This window comes from Pristis pectinata, chromosome 13 (assembly GCF_009764475.1).
Source record: "Pristis pectinata isolate sPriPec2 chromosome 13, sPriPec2.1.pri, whole genome shotgun sequence".
NCBI classification, from domain to species: domain Eukaryota; kingdom Metazoa; phylum Chordata; class Chondrichthyes; order Rhinopristiformes; family Pristidae; genus Pristis; species Pristis pectinata.
In genome coordinates, this window is record NC_067417.1 from 43,158,213 (window position 1) to 43,180,193 (window position 21,981).

At 39.7% G+C, this 21,981-nt stretch overlaps 1 protein-coding gene across 1 annotated transcript in view; it reads right to left on the reverse strand.

The window, feature by feature from the left end:
• LOC127577498 (Golgi apparatus protein 1-like) overlaps positions 1 to 19,536 on the reverse strand; it is a 113,402-nt gene extending 93,866 nt beyond the window's left edge. Inside the window, 1 exon segment of the mRNA XM_052028725.1 lies at positions 19,124 to 19,536. Within this exon segment, the coding sequence (XP_051884685.1) occupies positions 19,124 to 19,534 (411 nt within the window). The 5' untranslated portion in view covers positions 19,535 to 19,536.
• Between the last annotated feature and the right edge of the window lie 2,445 nt (positions 19,537 to 21,981).

The window sequence follows — 21,981 nt, forward strand, 5'->3', positions numbered from 1 at the left end:
GAGTTCACTTCAGCTATCCTGATGGCAGTCTACATCCCACCCCAGACGGACGTGAAGCTGCCCTCTCCAGTTTACATTCCTGTGCATTCGGATTGCATACAAGACCATCATGCAACCAGTCAGGATACTTTCAACAGTACATTTGTAGAAGTTTGTTAGTGTTCAGTGACAAACTGAATCTCAACCTCCTAAGAAAGTAAAAATCATCTCAAAGATAACCTTGACTGCTCTAATAGAAAGAAACCTTCAGTGTAAACTCATGGAACCCAAGTCACTCAGTTCAAATGGAATTTCTCGTCATCTAAGTTAGTGATAACAAGCCTGATTTTGATTCTGATTCAGATCGTGGACCATAAAGACAGCTGGGAAAGAAAAGCAATGCTTTTGAAGCAGTGCTGCTTGACAGCACTCCAAAGCACTCGCACATTGTCTCATCATAACATGGATTGGCGTCTATGATTCTTAACAAGATGTATCACCGATCTAAGCTATCTTGTACTGCAGAAAAAGGCTGGAGAGAGAAGGAAGAACCATCTACAGCAAGCTTCTCTGGCTACACATGAACAAGTTAGTAATCAGCTGTGAGTGGGGCACCTTGTAACTCTCAGGAGAAAAGATGGACGAGGCATGAGGAAGAGAAAAAGAAAAAAGAATTTAATAATATTGAGCCACTCTAAAACCAGATTGCATCATGATATTAGTAGGTGTCTAAAACTTGACTGGATTTCCTTCCTTTGTTCTACCTCCTTACTTAAAATACAAAATTGGATTTGGGTTTCATTCTGTAGTAACTCACTCAAGGAATCATTCTGCACAGTAAGCCTCGAGAGAAAATGTTGCAGGTTACTTAATACAGTATCAGAACTGAGATCAATTCCTCCTTTTCTAAATATCCAACTTCTGGCAAAGGTCTCTGGATAGTTATTCTCAACAGGAATCTATGCTTAAGTTATTTTGGAAGTTTGACTACATGTATTCAACTGGTATTTTTCAACAGGGCAATGAGCCACATATTACATCCCAAAAAGCAATAGTCAATTAGCATTATTTGCATTAATCTAGATAGCAACAGCTACAACTCAACATCTGAGTGACCACATGGTACTGATAGCTACAGAATGCAAGTGCAACCCTTGTGACAAAAATATCTGGTTGTGCAGATAATAATGAGAGAGTAATAGTTTGAAATCACTACATTCTGAACAGTTGCCAACACAAGATGCTTTTCAAAAAAAATTCCTCCTGCAAGATCATGTCAGTTTCAATCCTTACAAGATAATAAGAGCTAAGATTTCAAATCAATGGAGCCCAAACCAAGATTCACAAGCTGAAGATTTACATCCACTATCTATTTTCTGCAGATCCTGGGTAAGTGAGAAAACCGATCACTGTCCTGAGTAGGGAGCTGAAAAACTGGCTAAGCTTTCTGCTCCTGGTGGAAATAAACTATGGAGTCAAAGGCATGACTGAGTTCATCTACAACATTGCTCATTACACTGCAGTTAAATGCACCACTTTCTCGAACATAGCTCAATTAACTGGGGTCTCAAAAATGGCTTTGAAACTAACTCCTCTGCATAGTGACACTGAGCCCATTCATGTGGTGTCTAAATGCTGCCATTGGTGACCCCAATCAGCATGCTGAATCTATAACAACATATAGACATAAGACATTGCCAATGCTGGAATCTAGAGCAACACACAAACCGCTAGAGGAACTCAGTGGGTCAGGCAGCATCTGTGGAGGGAAATAGACAGTTGACGTTTTGGGTTGAGACCCATCGACCTGAAACATTTACTGTCCATTTGCCTCCATAGATGCTGCCTGACCCTCTGAGTTCCTCCTGTGTTTTGTGCGTTGCTGAATCTACAAGTTAAGGCTTTGGGTGATTGATATAAAAATCCCAGTTTCTTCCATCTGCTTCCATTTATCATCGGACTGAGACCCAAAAATTAAAAACACAGATAGTATAACAATCATTTGTTTTCTGCAATAAGAATTCAATTGTGTCTTTTTTTTCTACATCAGCTGACCTTACCCACAAAAATCCACCAGATTCCAGAGGAGCAACTGCCAACAGTTTTGTAATTATAAGTATTTCTCAAGTAATCCAAATTACATGATGCTAAAAATACAACCAAGGAATACTTCACAAGCCAAGTCATGTTGACTGATACCCAATTAGCAGATGGTCTATTTGCATTTTGAGCCCAGTCCTCAGCTTTAAACCAGGCAGGGCCAGTGTACGAAATACAACCTTAATTTGAATGAGGTCACCTGTGGGGAAGAAAGGTTAATGCTTGTTGATAAAGATTAATACGAATAAATGATTTATATTCTCAATTATTTTAATGTTTTAAATTATTTGTTAGTGATTAAATAGCTGCTAAATATCTTGGGAAACAAACCTCGGGATACATCCCCGAGGCCCACTATCACTTGCAGCCAATTTCACTGTTTTGGATGATTAGAGTGGGATGGAGGCAGGTTCTGCTCATCTCACCCTGCAACATCTGGCAAAAGTACAGTTGGATGGATCCTGCACAATATAGAAACAGGAGCCTGCTTAGATAAGGTGGGCACACTAATGTTAAAGCAATTTCTACACATTCACATGACAGGATACCACAAAAACCATTTACATTCTGGTCACGACACTTTATGCACACAAAATTCTGCTTAAGTCAGCTATACAACAAAATGAATACCTCACTCTTATTTACTCAGAAGCAAAAAATAACTAACACTTACCTGTTAGTGTGATTGGTCGCAAGGTGCACCATAAATGGAAGATGTATAACTCATCAGTAAAGGTACCTTCTGTGCATAAGTGATATATGAATCTGGGCTTGTACTCAATACTTCTGTACACTCCTTACAAGGCAAAGAGATTTTGACCACTTACTAATTTATGTTAAACAAGTTAATGAAACTGAACCATATACAAATGGAACTCAAACAAACTGTAACCTCCTTCCACAGATGCTGCTTGACTGATTGAGTTCTTCTAGCGTTTCCGTTTTTGGTTCAAAAATAGTTATATAATTGTTATATGGCAGATTCCTGAAAATAAAAAAAACTTAGTATCCTCCTGAGCGGCATTAGGCTCTTCCTACAAGGCTTCAAAACACCAAATTTTGCCCATCCATATAGAGATGTACTTCTTTTTAAATTGCTATTAGTTATATAATGGCAGAACTCAAACATCCAACACTGCAATTCCTACAAAGGAGATACTTAAATACATAGGAGAACAAAAAGATTTATACAGTATGTTTTTCTCTAGAATTAACTTTAGACTGTAATAAGCAGCTTTCTGGAAGCTCATGCTCTGCCCACAATTCATTCCTTTTGCTGCAATACTTTGTTGGTTGCCCTGTATCTGAAGGGATGTGGTTTGGTAATGGCCACTCATATGCCTGATCTGTGTTGAGCCATTTCACGCACCTTATAGTAGCAAAGGGAAAAGTACAACTGTTAGGGTGAACAAAGTTAAAACAAAATTGAGCTCCTAACCCCTGAATCGTCACCTCTACTGGAAAATGCACACCTGCACAGCTTTACTCTCTTGTTATAGAGAGTATAGTTGTGCAGGTGACCAACATTAATTATTTGGCATATATCCCAGGAGCCCATTGCTTAGCCTTGAGTGCGAAAGTTTTCAGGGGTATTTGTGGTCAACGCCTGGTGAAAATGGAAAATGGCCACTTCGAACTGATCATTTTCAAACATAACCTAATTTTACAGGCTGCTAATAAGATGAAAGAAACAGTACATAACTTATATTTTCACCTTCAACATCAGTGTCTTAGATGGGAGTTTAAATTCAAAGTTATCATGGACAACAATACACAATGAAACCTGGGTCTCTTCCACTATCCAAACACACCTCCTATGCAAGACAGCCACAGGAACAAACTACAGAATCTTCATTGCATTGACATTCATGAGCAGATGACAGCTCATCCACACAGGATACTAATACCATGCAATCTTTATCTTGCTGTAATCTTAACTACCAACTAAACATATGTGACATACTGCATATGGCGAGAACTTCTGGGTATTTTGAACATGTCTCACTCACGTATCACTTTTTCCAATCAAAGTAAAACCTTGAATCTCCAGATAACATTACTACCCTCAAATAGTCAAATTCTGACAACGTATCCTTGAGGTAGAATGGTTTCAAATTCACCATTTGGCAAATGGGATTTATAAAACTTAGCTAAACTCATTTGAATTTAACGAGCTGATACAAAGCACAATAATGATATTATGGTCCACTCTTTATTCAAAACTGTTCAATATTATCTGATAGTTTAAATTGAAATTGTTGAAAAAAGCAGTATCCTATATTTCCTCAAATTGGTTAATTTGTACTACTGAATAATTAATTTCCCCTCAGCATTCCACGAGCCAATATCAACTTGAAGTGACAGAAACAAACAGTATTGGCAATTAAGCATTTTTGCTTCCCAATCAGCAGGCTGGAAACGACATTACATTTCTGACTGACATTTGGAAAAGCAGCATCAAGTGCTGCTTTTCCAAATATCAGACTGCAATGTTTCCTTTTTCATGTGTGAATGAGCAAATGGAGGAAAAAGCTTCCATTTTACACATTTTTAATCACAGGACTCAAGATAAAATGGCTTGCTGAGAATTCATGCAAGGACATATCATTAAAAATACTCCATTCTTCTTGTCAAGACCGTGTATTGCAAACAAAGTTTCAGTGTAAAAGCCTAAAATTTAAATATAAGCAGCAGGTTCCACTTTATCATTAAGTTGCTAGACTTCAAAATCTACAATTACAAAGTGTCCTAACATAGGGAAATGTAAGAGTCCTCAAATAGGAACTGATGTCCTATTTCAGGAAGTGTGCAACTGATGTGGTTGCTCGTGTCCCGCTAAATGTCGGGTTTTCAGACCAGTGCTATTTTTAATACACATTAATGATCTGGACTTGGGTAAACAAGACAAGCCTTTAGGCTTTAGATGACATGAAATTCAAATATAGTATACAGCAAGAAAGAAAGCAACCAGGACAGACAAACTGATGAAATGGACCAACATTCATCAGGTAAAGAAATTTGAAGTGACCTATTTTGGGAGAAAGATCGAGGTGAAGCAACACAAAATGAATGGCAAAATTTTCAAGGGGGTGCTGGGACAAAGTCTTGAGGGCATGTGTATACAGATCTTCAAAAGAGGAAGGGAGTGGTTAAGTATGTTATAAAGGTACGTATTGGATCCTTGGCTTCATAAATACAGATAATACAAAAGCAGAGAAATTATATTGAGCCTTTATAAAAAATGTGTAGTCTTCCCACTTAATTCACTTCAATCCCCTCTTCATACTTTAAGGCCTGGACACCCTTCCTGACATGAACCCCAGAAACTCAAAAATATTACAATGTTCAGGATGCTAAACCTTTATAAATAAGCATTTAGCTCAACAACATTGGTTCTGGGTTGAGTCCAATGACGATGAAGTAGTGGTGAGATATTTCTAAGTCAAGACTGTGTGAGATTTGGAGGAGGCCCTGCAGGTGTGAGGATTGCCATGTGCCTGCTGTCTTTGCCCTTTTGGAAGATCAACAGTTAACAGGAGGAGGCTTTAAGAACATTCCCATCCTCAATGTTGGCATGACTCAACACGAGCTAAAATAAGCATCAAGTTTTCACAGTCACGTTCAGCCAGTCGTGCTCAGTAGATGGCCCATTTCAGGTCCCTCCTGATACCCTGACCATCACAGAAGCCACTCTTAGGTCTATCCTTTTTATTCTGAGGAATAAAGTCATGGCAGAGAAAACTAGATAGAGCAAAGGAAATGGGACCAGACACCAGTCTACATCACAACTATAGCATTGAAGATTGCACCCCAGAACTACACACTATTCAAGCAAAGCTGTACCTATACACATTTGACACTGGCATCCACCTGACAATGTGGAAAAATTGCCCAGTTCACACAAAGAAAAACAGGATAAATCCAATCTGGCTAATTATTGCCCAGTGTCACTCATCAACAAAGTGATTGAAGTTGTGTTGAAAGTGCGATCAAACATTGCCTATTCACCAATAACCATACAACCAGTTTTGCAGGGACATTAGGCTTCAGACTTCATCACAACCTTAATCCAAACATGGAACAGAGCTGAATTCCTGAGGTCAATTGGAGTGAATGTCCTTCACATTAAGGGAGCATTAGCCTGAGCGTAGCATCAAGAAGCTCTGGTACAAATGGTCAGTGGACAACAAGGGGAAAGAACTCCAATGACTGAAATCATATCTTGGACAAAGAAAGGAGGTTGCTCTTGTGGAAGTGAAATATCCCAGTCCCAGGCCATCATTGGAGGTGTTCCTCAGGCCCAACCATCTTCTGCAACTTCTTCAAGAACCTTCTGTCCATCAAAAGGGGTATGTTCACTGATGACTGCAGAACATGCAATTTGTCAGAAATGAAACAGTTCACACCTATATGCAGCAAGAATTAGACAACATGCAGACATGGGCTAATAAGTGACAAGTAAATCTTGCACCATATCCACCTACCCATTGTAGTCAGAGGCAGTAACATTGGCAAGATACCCACCATCAATATTTTGTGTTGCACCACTGATCAAAAGCTCAACTGGACCACCACAACCACTGGGGCTACAAGACCAGATCAGAGCTTGTACATGCTGTGGCGAGGAACCATTCCTGACTCCAACGATATTTTCCCCCATCAAAGGATAAGTTGTATGAGCGCAGCTCGAACAACACTCAAGAAGCTTGGCACCATCCAGGACAAAACAGCCTGTTTGCCAGGCACTCCATCCAACACTAACTTTTTATTCCCCTTCCCTCCGACAACTCCAATTGCTTCTTCCAAAAGGGCAAAGACAGAAGGCATATGGCAATACTAACACCTGCAGGGCCTCCTCCAAATCACACACTATCTTGACTTAGAAATATCTCACTGTTATTGGGACCCAACCCTGGAACACACTACCTAATAGTACCACAGTCCTTCTGGTGAATGCACTCCCAAAACAATTTAAGGCACCAGCTTGTCACATTCTCAAGTAAATTAGGGATGGATAATGAATGCTGGCCTTGCCAGTGATCCGTATATCCCAAAAAAATGAAGTAAAAAGTTCCATTGCCTCCCCACTACAGATCAAGGCTGATCTTCTATCCTAAGCACCATTTTCTGCCATATCCCTATATCCCTTGATCCCTCTTATACCAAGCAATTAATCTGTTTTGAAAGCAAGCAATGACTAAGCTTCTACAAGCATCCCAGAGTAGATAATTCCGATGATTCCCTACCCTTTGAGTGAAGAAATCTCTCTTCATTTCTGTCCTAATTGATCAACTCATTTTGATATGGACACTCCCACATTCTTGACTCCTTAGCCAGGGCAAACATCCTCACTATATCTACCCCATCAAACTTTTTAAAAATTATGTACGTTTTAATAAGGCACCTCCCATTTCTTTTACACTCTACAGAAGACTATATTACTTGATTTCTTCTCATACACCACACCTGCTGTACCAGTTACCAACCTGGTAAATCTTAGTTGCAATCTCTCCAAGACAAGTTGAACCTGTTTTAAGCAAGGAGACCAATATTGTACACAATACCCTGATGTGATCTAACCAAGGCCCCACGGGAATGCAGTCAGACACCTTTATTTTCGTATTAAGGTCCTCTTACAATGAAGGGCAATATATCATTTACCTTCCTAATTATGTGATACATCTGCATGCTAATCTTTGACCTAAGCATCTGAACTTCTTGACAAAAGCCTACTTCTATTGCCTCAAATAACTTCCTATGCCCCAATCTGGAGAGCCTCACACTCAGCTACAAGACTCATTCTATTGACTAGAGATTTAATGATCTGATTGATGTAGCTGATGAAAGTAGTACAGGGTGGGTTCTCTCTTTCTCCCCCAGTGTTCCTCCCACCTGCTGCCCATGAGATCACATGGCAGTGAAGGTCACAACTCATCACCAGTGGTCCTGTACACTGTCAAGTCAGGTAGGAAATTAAATGCAACAATGCTGCCTTTAATGAGGTTTTTTTTTGGGGGGGGGGGGGGGGGGAGAAGATGGGAAAATGATAGGTAGTTTAGTAATGCAACACCTGAAATGACATGGCCATCTGGATGTGGCACATAGCAAATACAGCAGAACACTATTTCTTTGAGAAATGAAAACTGTGATGAAATTTCTTTCCATTACCATGCACAATTAACACATGAAAAAGTTAATGTGTTAATTTGCAATTGTGTTAACTTGTTAACAGAGCTAGTTTTTAAATTTGAAAGTATAAAACCCATCGATATGTACTCCAGTCCGACACTAACAAACCCATTCTTTAATCCAAGGCTGAGTCCCAAATGACTTTATACCAACACTTCCAAAAAAGTTTCAAATGGTATTGATAGAGACACAAACCCCAACACCCGAGTTCATTTCCCTTTAAATGAAGTTTGGTTGCTGCAAGTTTCCTCAGGCTTGGCTACATTGCAAACTTGTTAACGCAATAAAACAATTAACATGATAATATTTTAAATGTGATAATCTTGTAAATTAATGGGAAGAAACTGCAAACTCACAGCATGACAAATACCTCAACATTAGAGAAATTCTTTAAAAATTAATTTTCAGTATCTGGACATTGCTGGCTAGATCCTGGACAGCAAGTACCAGAATTAGATTCAGTTATTAAGAAGGACTGGCGAAGTGTATGATATGCTGACAGGTTGTGGGTTCCATGCATCTGCTGCCCTTGTCCTTATTGATAAAAGAGGGTTCAAAAGTTATATATCATGTGACCTTATTTGTTGATATCTAGTTCTCTCTCTCCCTGACAACTGTCTAAGAGACCTTTTACAGTTTTACTGTCATATCTGATCCAGGGATGAACTCTGAATCACATATATGGACTGTCAGGTGTAATATAAACATCCATCTCCATAGCTTCATGACTACCTTGGCTCACCTGCTGCTGAATACTTCATCAACATCGTTACTAACTTTGGACTGACTGCTAACTAACCTGCCTTATTCTCACAAATAAACAAGGACATCCAAAAACTCTGCTGCCCAGCTCCCTAATTTATGTCAAATCATGTTTATGCATCATTACCCATGATTCTCATCTTAGATACCCCCACAGAAGAGAACTCTAGTACACACCATTCATAATTGAATCTCAAGGGGCCAGGCTCTTCTATCATGAGCTCTAGCCAGCTGATAAACAACATGCCAAAGCCATGAAAGATGAATCATTAACATCTACCTCACTGTCAGACCACCTAATAAATAGCAGAGAGTAAACAAATGTATTACAAAATAGATAACCCAACAGAAACAATATCAAAGTCTGCAAGCATTCACACCAGTTTAGCACTCCAAGCAGTACCAACAACTTGCTGCAGCCCACACAACGGTGATATGGATTGAAGGCAAACCAAATGCAAAGGACAAATGCAATAAGAAATTGAATAAGAGAAGCCATTTCAGTAAGGGAGCAAAATAAGCAAAGGCTGTCAGAAAAAATAATTCAGAATAGCAAATGCTCCAACAAGAGAAAAAAAAGCAATATATTAGAGCATTTCAGTGTGTTAGTAGAAGACTTCCCAGCAAGCAATACAGAATTCTGAAAATTTAAGCTTGTGTTCAGCTTGAAACACCTATCTACACAATGGCCGAGTAGGATTGCACTGTGCTTCAAAAAGTTGAGTTTCCCTAATGTCCAGGTACACATTTTTTTAAAAAAATTAGTAATACACAAGAATAAGATAAACATTTTAGAGTCACCCTGCTTGGTACCAGAATGCTTCCCAGTATTAAAATGCTCCAGAATTTCACATTGTAATTAAACCCAAATTCCACACACATTTAACCAGAAGCTTTACCAAGAAGTTGCATTACATGCTACAAATTAGTGTAAATGTAACTTCAGCATGCAGAAACAGCTCCAAAAACTATGGAATTTTAGATTCAATTTTCCTCTCAGCTCAGTCATATTCAAAGCAATCCTTTCCCTGAAGTTATTCAAGACTCCTATCTGGCTCCTTTACATCTCATGGCTGATGCAGACATCGAATAGCAACTATAATTTTTACACTTACATGGTTGGGCTAAACAACTATATGAAGAGTAAGAAAATTCATCAACGTGATTGATAGCCCCTTAATATTTGAGCATCAGGCAATGAATGATTATATATACCAAGATCTGTTCTGGATAACCACTGGAGAGTTTTTACATTTTCCATTGGTATTCAAATCTCCTAGGTTTTGTGCAGAGACAGTTCAGTGTTGCCCATAACTTTCAGGGAAAAAAAAATCAAAGTCAGGGATCTTCAGCATTGAATCTATCAGAAGATATGTTTGGAATCCCTGCCCTATACATACCAGTTTTTCAAGCTACATCGAGGTTGAAATCACAAAGATGAAAGTTATGCAAATCAGTACTGAAGAGCTTGCGCAACTTTAAACAATGATTATGGGCACTATTAAAGTCCTGGTGGTTGGGGTATTTTTTTTCCTTAATTCATTGGTCTGATCATTCAATGAGATGGAACCTCTAAAACAGATATGGACATTGGCACTTTCATGACCAGCTAGAAGAACCATTTCTGTCTTTAGAGTGCCCATACAGAGCTGCAATAGTCAAGATGGCATAACTAATATTTATGCAGTAAGTGAGAACCATTAGCTTTAGCACTGCTGGTATGCAATCAATAGACATTGCTTCAGATCCTTTCTCATACGGCTATGAAGTAATATAACTGTCAGAGGATCACCTGGCACTGGGAGACACCTCAAAGCCAGTTTGCACAGTGACTCATACAAAAGTTGTGAAATGGTGAAAGTAAACATGCCAAAGGTAAACCTGTAACATAAAATAGAGACACATGCAAAGCTTTCGGAAATTAAGCCCTTTCTTTAATACCCTGACTTTTACAGATAACTTAAACTAATCTGAAAACGTTAAACTACTTGAAGTATGCATATCAAGCTCTTTGCAGCCTTCTAGAATCGTAATTGAATTCAACAGCTTCAGCTAAATCATTATTTTTGTATCAGAACATATCAGTTTGGAAGGTGTGGCCAGGTCATCCACGTGTAATATTGCTTTAGTTTTCCCCCTCTATTAGCCTAGCCTTTCCTGCTCAGTATTCCCCTCAGATTTGCATTTCATAGCTTTTATACTCATTTGTTTTCTTTCTCCAATTACCTTCATCTTCTTTGTTCATGTTTTTTTACTTTATCTGTTTTGATTAAACCAATAACCAGATTACTTCATCAACAACTTTTCCCCACAGCAATCGTGACATCATCCTATCAGTTATTCCCTTTGATTTATCAATCCTTCCAATACCCTATCCACAACTTACAACTATTTCCCAGTTCTGACAAGGAGTCTTTGATCTGAGGCATTAACTCCATTTCTCTTTCCACAGGTGCTGCCTGACATGATGTGTGTTTCTGGCAATTTTGTTTCTATTTGAAACGTCCAGCATTTGCAGTTCTTTGATCTTCATTTCAAGTCATTTGTTTGAAGAGGTTTTCTTAAATAGAACTCTAAATAGTTTTCTTGAATAACTGCACCAATTTGCCAGACAATGAATGTACTCCTATCCAAGGGATATGCTAAGAAAACAGTATACCAAAAGAGAAAAACAACTAATCCAAATTAACTAGATCATGGCACAAGCAAAAAGCTATCCAAATGTTAACACTATATGGACCATGACAGAGGAAACAGAATATAATAAGAAAAACAAACCAATGTTAAATAAAGCAACCCATAACACATCAAATTGTACTACTGTTATCTCAACAGAAACTAGATCAGCAATCAAGCTAATGATTGAGAAAGAAAACTGGAAAACTCACTGCTCCTCAGACTGCAGTGCTTGAACAGACACCTGTCAATACTCTAGCATCAATCTAGATGAACTGAAGCTCTTTAATGGTTGCTTAACGCACTAAATGACCCAGGGTGACAACACAACAATGAGCCGATTTGATTCATTTCTGATGGGAGGAGGAACAGCTGCCAAGGTCTTTTCTTCCGCATGTTGTATGCAGATGCCACGAAGTTCTGAATTGAACTGTTGGGACACCCATGTATGCACAAAAATATCATACGGATCTGACAGTGAGCAGACACAAACCCCAATTCTTTGGGATTGTTAAACTGCTATCCCAGTGATAGTAAGTTGCTAAGTTTATGTAGAAATTCAGGGTCAGGGCATATGGCCCCAGGAACCTGCTCCAAATTTAATTGAGATCATGGTTGATCCTGTGCCTCAAGTAAGTTTGGATGCTAAATTATCATATTCTCTGATTCATTTAGTATCAAAAAATCTATTAACCTGAGTGTTGAATATACACAGCCAGTACTGCTGTAACTGAGCAACCACAGCTCTGGAGCAAAATTCCAAAGATTTGCAAGCCGATGTGAAAAAAATTTCTTCTCATCTCAGTCTTAAATGGCTGACCCTTATTGAGAACAATTCCCCTAGATCTTGAACATTTGCCAAAGACAAAGAATCTCTCAGCATCTGTCCTGTTGATCATTTTCAGAACCTTGAATATTTATATATTTACACTCCATTTCCTCCAAACCAAACAAATCACTCCTCAGGTGGAGGCAAAAATCACACACAGACTCTAGGTGCTTTCTCATCAAAGGCAGACACAAATGCAGCAACTTTCTTATTCTTAAACTCTGACCCCTAAAGCAACAAAATGCTATAAATGCCTTTCTGATCTCTTGCTGTAACTGCAGGTCAATATTCTATGATTCATGTACCAGCTTTCTCAAATCCCTACTCACACCAAAATTTACTAATTTTGTATCATTTAAAATACTGCTTTATTATTCTCCATGCTAAAAATCAATAATGTAATTTCTGCACATTATATTCCATCTTCCTGCTCATTCAGTTTGTTATTTCCCTTTACAGAATATCTTCTGCACAGCTTATGTTCTCAACCCAGCTTTGTAGTATTAGCAAATCTGAGTATACTTCACAACCCTATTATTTCATTATAAATAGCTCAGTACAGAAGATTGCAGCATGCCATTAGTAATAGCCTAATAACCCAAAAATTACGTTTACTCCAAATGTTATCTGTCCTATCCTCCACTATCTTTCACGTAGCCTTTCATCAAGTGTTTTTCTTCAAAATCCTTAAACGTGCATCAAGTGGTTCTTCCTCATCCATCTTTTATTACATCCTTAAAAGACTTCCCATCAAGCATGATTTCCATTTCAGCAACTAACATCAGGCTAACTGTTTATTTTCACTCAATTTTTCTCACATAGCAGTTAACTCCTAATCAATTTGGACAGTTCTAGGGAATTTAGAAGATCACTCCTAAAGTATCTACGCACCTTCCCCCCAGCCTTCTGTTTTAGTATCCTTGAACACTGGCCAGCTGGCCCCACTCAATTATTCCAATACCTTCCCTTGACTGGTACTGATTTTCCTCACCCTGATTGTGATAGTAAATATTTTCAGCTACTTCTTTATTCCCCATTATAACTTCTCCTTGATGAGATCCATATTTACTTTTCCCACACTTTTATATACTTGTAAAAGCTCTCACAATTTTTTTAAATTTTACTTAATTTACTCTCATCCATCTTCTCCTTCTTGAGCGATTCTTTTTTAGTCACCCTGACTAATTTCTAAATCTCTCCCTATTCTTAACTCATTACTCTTCTTGGCTACATTATAAGCATTGATTTTAAACAAATGCTATCCTTAACTTCTTTGAGTTATCTAGGATGCATCAATCCACCTGGTGCAACTTTTATTTCTAATAAATATTTGAAATACTTCAAGAATTTAAAATAATTCTTCAAATGTTTATTGCTATTTATCAACTAGCAAACCACCTAGTCTTATTTTCCAATCTACCTTTGCTGACTCACCCAGTGTTTAAGTGATTGGGTTAATTAAGTGCAATACTCTTGTTTCCGACTTGTGTTTGCTTTGCTCAAACTCAGTGTAAAATTTCATCATACCTTGGTCATTTTTTCCTGCAAAGGCCCTTGCTATCAGATTAATTAATTGATCCTGGTTCTTTGAACAAGATTATTTCACATAATTGCCACTTCCTTCTTCATTTCAAAGCATATCACTCCAGGAAGCTTTTGTAAATGTACATTAACTCACTGCACAAACTATTTTTGTAAAGTTGCCATTCCTCATTAGTGCAAATATATCAATCTGTATTATCCCCTCTATTTATACTTAGTCTGCCTTTTCTGAGTATTGCACCCTGGAATATTTAACTTCCAATACTGATCAACATGCAAACACATCTCAACAATGACAATTGGATCAATCCAATTTATTGCTATTTGTGTTATTAGTTCAACTACCTTGTTGGAAACTCTTCATGCATTCTTGATAAAGCATTTAATTTTATCCTTCTACCATTTTCCCTTGATTTAACCTTCTGCAGTGATGCACCTTGACTATTAAACTCACTGCTTCTTCCTGTCACATTCAGCTCATCATTACACAAATTGCTATTTTGGTGTATGACCTTCACTCTTCTCTTTAAATTCCTAACTTGCCCTGAAAAACTAATTTTAGAACATTATGAGAAAGAATATTTACTGAATAGAAGGAATGCATTATTGACCAAGATTTCTCAATTACAGATCACCCACTGAATTTGGGGGCAGGCTTGCCTCCCAATATCCAGACGAGATTCAGAAGCTGACACTACTGCACAAAGTTATTACTCAACCAAGAAAATGTGATAACCCTGCCTTATTTCTGTCAACTTCACTGGGCGCATAGCAGCATAAATCCCAGGAGCATACACAACCTCTTGATCGATCAAGGACCAGTAATCCTTTCCTGAAGAATCACATTTAGAGCCAAGGTAAATTATTTAGATATGGTTCAAAACATTGATTGCTGCATTGACACATTAGCTTTCACTAAATAATGTAGTTTTTTTTTAAATGATAGAAATATGGAAAAATTAGTCTGAACGGTGGAAGAATGTTGAAAAGGAGAAGCGCACAATATTGGCTTTTATTTCCACAAATCTTGTTGGTTGATCAGCATAACTCTGGGGAAAGAAATACCAAAATACTGAAAATTTTCTGGTGCATTTTCAGTTAATCTGAGGAAATACCTAGTAGTTCAAATACAAGCAGCAACCATATTCAATAAAGTGAATGCAAGTTGTTACAGGTGTGTTATGAGCATCCAGGAAAATTATAGCAACAGCTAGGCTATCAATCAATCCAAAATTAAGTTGAGAAACAAATATTTTACATCCGTGAAGAAAATTCATTAGTTTATATTTATGAATCTAATTGATGTATACAATAAAATAACGTTACAGAAGGTTTACTTCAAATTTCCTTTCAATTGGTTCATCACCTAGTTAATTTATAAAGCAGCACCCCATTACTTTTGCATATTAACTGGCTATACAGAACAGATCAAAGCCCTATTTTGCATTTTTCACCAATAACCTACGACTCTGGCAGTGGGATCACTATAGGTAGAGGTTGAGGAAGAGGAAAACCCAAACCTGACCATGGCCCTACCTATGTACCCAATCTACATTTACCGCCCTTAACCAGTTAAACGGTCTGCCACTGCTCATTTATTTAGACTCACACAAAAAAATGAACACAAGTAAGATTCCAATAATAACCATGAAAGCAAATGGGAATGAGAGATGACAAAGGAAACCTAACTAAGCAAATTAGATAGATAACCTTTTTTTTATAAAGCAAAACCAAGTAAGATTTACAACATGAAAGGAGATTTCTATTATAGGATCTACATAAAACTTCTAACATTAGGCAACAAAATTTAGATAAACCAGATGGCAGATACAAGAGGGATGCAAAAGAGTAACAGACAGAAGAAGCGATTGAATATGCGGGCACAGAGAACAAATCAAAGCTGAATAATAAATACATAAGACCAGAAAGAAAAAAGTGGATTTTGCAAAATGCAGCAAAAATTAACAGAGCAGCAATTTAGGAGCTAAACACCCTCTTTAGAAATAATAAATTATCATCCTTTATTGGATATCTGTTACAATGATTTTGACTGTTCGACTTTAGGAATGTCTGATCCACTTTACACTTGCTGTTCATCCTCATAAGAGGTACTTCACTGGTTCAATACTATGAAAACAGAGACCAAATCTGTATTTACATAAAAGCCAGGCTGTGCACACCGGTAATCAGAAATCAAAATTAATTCCAGAGTGCTCCACGGTTACAGGATGCAAAATTTCCATCAACCTTCAGGTGAAGATATCAAGCAGGAGTCAGCAACCACCATAAAGCAGCCTGCAAGTCAAAAGTATAATGCAAGTCACAACAAACTGGAAAGAATTAATAGTTGCAAACCAATGCAAGTGTACCTACTCAAGGAATCATTGACTGGAGCTGACAGCCAAAGGGGCAAGGGAGAACAGGCAAAATTGGATAACTGGAATATTTTACTTTGAATTAAAAAGATTTAAACTGTAATGCCAGAACTCTGATATCCTTTTTTTGTGACAACTACCCTCCAGAATAGACCCTGCTCAGATCCTGTACTCATATGATCAACTAAATAACCAAGTGCCAGGTTTCATTTACAGATTACTGCTCAGTTCACAGATACAGCAATCTGCAAAGAGCAAATGTGTTCACTCTGCTTAACGAAAGCCAACAGTCAACATTATGTGGAACCAATTATACAAATGCATCTACAACATGAATCAGCAACCCTATCTATTGTTCTACACTGTGCAGTTAAAGGAAGAGAATAGACAAATGTAGGTCAGAAACCATTAGAAAATTGTTCAAGGTCCTCCCCACTGCATTAGTGAGCCAAGTAACTGCACTGCAGGGCAAGCAATTCTGTGTTGGGATAACAAATTAGCAGTTTTGTCAAATCACAAGTTTTGTTTAGATGAGAAGCAAGCTTTCAGCTGAGCCTCTAGCCCAATTTAGCATGTATCAACCCAGCTCACACATGCTGGGGAGTGACATCTTCAGAGACCACCCCCTCCAACAATCTGTTAGTAACTAGTCCCTCCAAAAGATTCTCTCAGACTCAAAGCCATGTTAATTATAAGAGTCAAGAACCTCCTCCAAGAATATTCAAACTGAGCAAATCAGTCAAAACTCTTACCATGCAATCTCAGGAATTGAACTTCAGATTCAATCACAAAACCAACTTGGGAAGTGAACTTTAGGATGTGTAATATGGGATACAGAATTCAGGAATCCATATCTCAGGACAATTTATAACTGCCAGAAAACAGCACAAGATGCCAGACACTACAGTCACCAGCAAGTTATATCTGAGATGGGATTCATGAGGAACGCTACTACTTCTAACCTTTTCTCTTTGTATATAACATGTGGTCCTCAATCCCAGGGTCAACAGATCTCCATGGTTCAAATCTACAAAATAAAAAGGAGCCCAAGCACTGAAGAGCTAGACCTTAGCAACATGCAATGCTAGTGACAAAAGCATTAGATCCCTCCCCACATAAAAGTGCACAAGATGAACTGTGGTTTCCTTGACCATTAATTATACTTTTATTTGCAACTCAGTAGAACACCTAAACCCTGCAGTTGTACTATCAGTTTTATATTCAGAATTGCATAGAAGAACTAAGCTACAACTACTGAAATGTGTTGGTATACAGCACATACAGGTAATTAGAGAAACCAAACTAATGTTACCCTATAAATTAATTCAGATTTTGACTGAGTCTTGCTTCCAAACACAGACCCCACTTTTGAAATTTCCCTTTAATATCTCCACTAGAATGGAACTATTGCACAGATCTGCATACACAATTCAGTCAGAATAATTTCAATATCTTGCAAGTGATATTTGACATTGTGTTTGGATCTGGAGAAATGTTGGCATTTATCTGGGTCCAGTATTACTGAAGTATCAATTAATATGAAATTCCATCCAATCCCTTCCTCTTAAGCTCAGACAATGGAACTTTATTAGATCTTACTAAACACCTATTATTTCTTTCAGATAATGTACGTCTCACTACAACCTGTAATAAAATTAGATCAAAGTGTTGAAGACAACAAAGGTCTCAGATCTTCTGCAAGGTAATTCCTGATAAATTAATTGGTACTGATCCCAAATGCTAATGTTTCTCTAGTTCTAACCACAACATCATATGTTATTTAAAACACATCATAATTCTCAATCTCCTGACAAGAGCTCTACCTGGATAGCAACCAACTTTCTTGGAAATCAAGTAACCACTATGGATACGTGATTCAAATCTCCATGTTACTCTCACCCTTCCATATACAATACCTAAATATTTTTGGAAAATAAAAGGGAGATGTAGTGTAGCGAAGAGGAATTATTTCTAGGAAAAGTTACAGAATTCGTTGAAATAAGTTGTTCCTGTATTCCCCAGAGAATACAAAAACAACTGCCATTCTGAATTTACATGAAGTGTCTCTCTGGATAAATGTTAACATTCACAGATAATGTACTGCGTCGTGGAACTCAATAAACTTCAGAGTCTCATATCCAAAATATCCAGGTGGAACTCTTCCGGCAACAAGTTTACCTCAGGCTTTTAACCATTGCCATGGATATTTGCAAGCTGCCCCACCCAGATCCCCAGTTACACGTGGCTAGTTAAAACTACAAACATCAGGAAGTCAATGACGGTAAAAAGATAAATACGGACAGATCATCTTACTTAAAATAGCGGCCAGCAGTTGATAAGCTCCACGATACACAGCAATGCAATAGCCACTCAAACTTCCTTGTGTCAACTGTCCAGTACGGAATGTCTTATTGCTTCCTCGCTCTCTAACACACAGATAGGAAGTGGCGAATAACCACCAACCTGAAACTTCATTCCCCACAAAAGAGCGGCGCCCGTCAGCCAGTCGGATCTTCCCGTCTGGCAGCCAGGCCACTCCCCCATTCTGCCCACACAGGAACAGGGACCAACAGCCAGTGAACGCCACCAGCGGCAACCCCCAGGTGCGGTGCTCCTGAAAATGCACAGTGCCCTCTCTTGCCCCCAGCACAAGCCCGCGGCCACCGCTCACCTCCCTCACGTCCTGCAAGCACTCGAGCACTGCAAAATTGTTCTGCCAGGTGTGTTTGGGGCAGATGCGGACCACATCTTCGTGACACGCCGGGTCCTCCGAAATCCGCCAGATGTTCTTCCGCGGGGGCTGGAACACAGGCCGGCCCGGAGGTTGGAACGGGAGGCCCTGGGACTGCCCCGGGCCCTGCGGCGGCTGCTGCTGCTGCACCGGGGCCCGATTCCCCACTTCTATCTGCCTCGACTCCGGTAAATGATCCGACATCGCCTGCCCTTCCGCATTGCAGACGCAGGGACAGAGAAGAATAAGCGCCATCGCCGCCGCCCGCATACAATGCAGGGCCCGCAGCCATCGCCGGCCATCAGCAGCCGCCGCCGCCAACACCGAGCTCCCACGTCCACACGCCGCCATCTTGTTGTGGCCGCCGCAGCCGCTCCGCGCCTTTATAACGTGCGGCGCAGCGACGTAATCGCGTTGGCGTCGACCCCCCCCACCTACGCGTCATGACGTTTCATTCTCTCCCCGCCTCCTGCTTCCCACCTCCTGGTGGCGGTTCTGCAGCGGCCGGTCAGCCGGCAACCCACATACTGGGGTGGGTCGCGGGGTCCTGGCCGGTGACCTGGCCAAACAGCATTACCCTCGATTTACATCGCAGCAACAAACTGCTCGGGTAGCTGAACCTTGCACACCATTTCACAAAGAATACCCGAGGAAATGATAAAGAAAAGGAGGATAGTATATGGGAGCAAGCTGGAGAGAAACGTAAACACAGAATATAAGAGCTTCTGTAGGTACATAAAGGGCTAGTGAGTGTGGTTCATTGTACAAACAGGGGAGATTTATAATGGGGGAGTGTGGAAACTGCAGAGGAAGTAAGCATATGCTGTGTGTCTGTCCTGAAGGAAGAAAACTGGAGAACCAAGAGTCTGGTGCAAATGAGGAATTCAGATAAATTAGGTACGAGTAAAACAATACTACTGGAAAAGTTAATGAGCCTGAAAGCAGATAACCCCCGAGGATTTGATGAACCACATCCCTGAGTTTTGGAAAGGATGGCTGTGGAAATAGTAGATGCACTGGTTGTTTTCCAAAAGTCTATAGATTCTGGAATGGTTCCTGCCAAGGTAATAAATGAGACCCTTTTTTTTAAGAGAGAGAAAGACAGAACAACTGACTTGTTAGGTTGACATCAGTAGTGGGGAAAATGCTGGAATCTACTAAAAAAAAGTGATATCAAAACACTTTGAAAATAATAATATGGATTTATGAAAGGGAAATCATGTTTGATTAATCCAGTGGAGATCTTTGAGTATATTTCTTGTTGAGTAGGTGAGGGAGAACCAGTGGATGTGGGATATTTGGATTTACAGATGGCTTTTGATAAGGTCCCACATGGAACATCGATGAACAAGATGAAAGCACGTGGAATTGGGGGGTAATAAACTCGCATAGATCAAGAACAAAAAACAGAATGCTGGAAGAACAAAGGAGGTCAGCAGAGGTAAAAGGGATAAGTTGACATTTCGGGTCAAGACTCTTCTCAGGACTGAGAGGGGAAAGCCTCCACTTCTGTGACTATTCCTTCGGCAAGGAATTCCCCCCTGCCCCATTCCTCAGTAACAACCCTTTCTCTTACACTGCCCTTTCACTTGGACTCCCCCTTCTGGCCTTTGGCCCTCTCTTGATCTTCTCATTTCCATTGTTGAGTTTCAGGTCTCCTTCGCAGCACAGGTTGAGAGTTGGGTAAAAGATGGGAAACAAACGGGTCCTTCTCAGGGTGGCAAGCTGTGACCAGTGGGGGAACCACAGGGACTGGTGCTTGGGTCTCAATAATTCGTAATCTGAATCAACAGTTTGGCTGAGGGGGCTAGATATATCACTTCCAAGTTTGCTAATGACATGAAACTAACTAGAATATGATGAGGTCACAAAGAGCATTCATGAAGATACAGACAAGCGGAGTTGTGAAAGCAACAACATGGAGTATAATATGGAAAATTTTGAGATTATCCAGCAGGAGAAAAAACAGAAATGCTGAGTACAGTGGGATCCCACATCCCACTTGGCACCACCTTGTAGTGTCCTGATTCAGTAGTGGTGTCTTGGTCCTGGAGTGCAAATGCTCATAGGTTCATACAACCTGTTCTGTAAAAAGATCAGGCTGTGCATTCCTGCCAGGAATGTGGTGTGGACCCCTGCCCACTGCTGGCACTGCCAAGGCAATGAAAGGGCAGTCTCATCACTGCACAGTTCAGCATGGAGTGAGCCACTAAGGCGATGTGCAAAGGCTGCCTTTGAGGGCTAGTGTTGGACATGTTGGACTGAGTGGTGTAACATTCAGCACTGCGGTGCGGGCCCAGAGCTGCACCTTGGTCATCCTGGTGAGTGTAGGGCTACTGCTGAGGTCTGGAAGCACCAGACCCCATGGTCTCTCTCATCACCTCCTGTTGGATATGATGACATCTGCTGTTTTCCCTTCTCTTTGTTCAGTTGCATGACTCTGCTCAGTGCAAGTTCAGAAGGTTGTGACCACCATTGAACTTGTTACCATCGAAAGATCTTCAGATTGAGGTGACACACCACTCACCCCAGCCTACCCAACACCAGTCCTTACACGTTCACTCCACTGCACAGCAATGAGATAATTTCAAGCATTCAGTTGCTGCAGGACAGTCAAGGGAGGGCCACATCCTCTACCAGGTTCCTGGCACAGGAGCGTGCAGCAGCAGATAGAGCAGGAGTTCATGCCAGGCTTTCAGCATAGCAATTACATACCTCTCTATATGTAAAATTATATAAAATCTTTCTATATATAATGCTATAATGATCCCTTTTAGCAGTGATTCCACCAGCTGTCC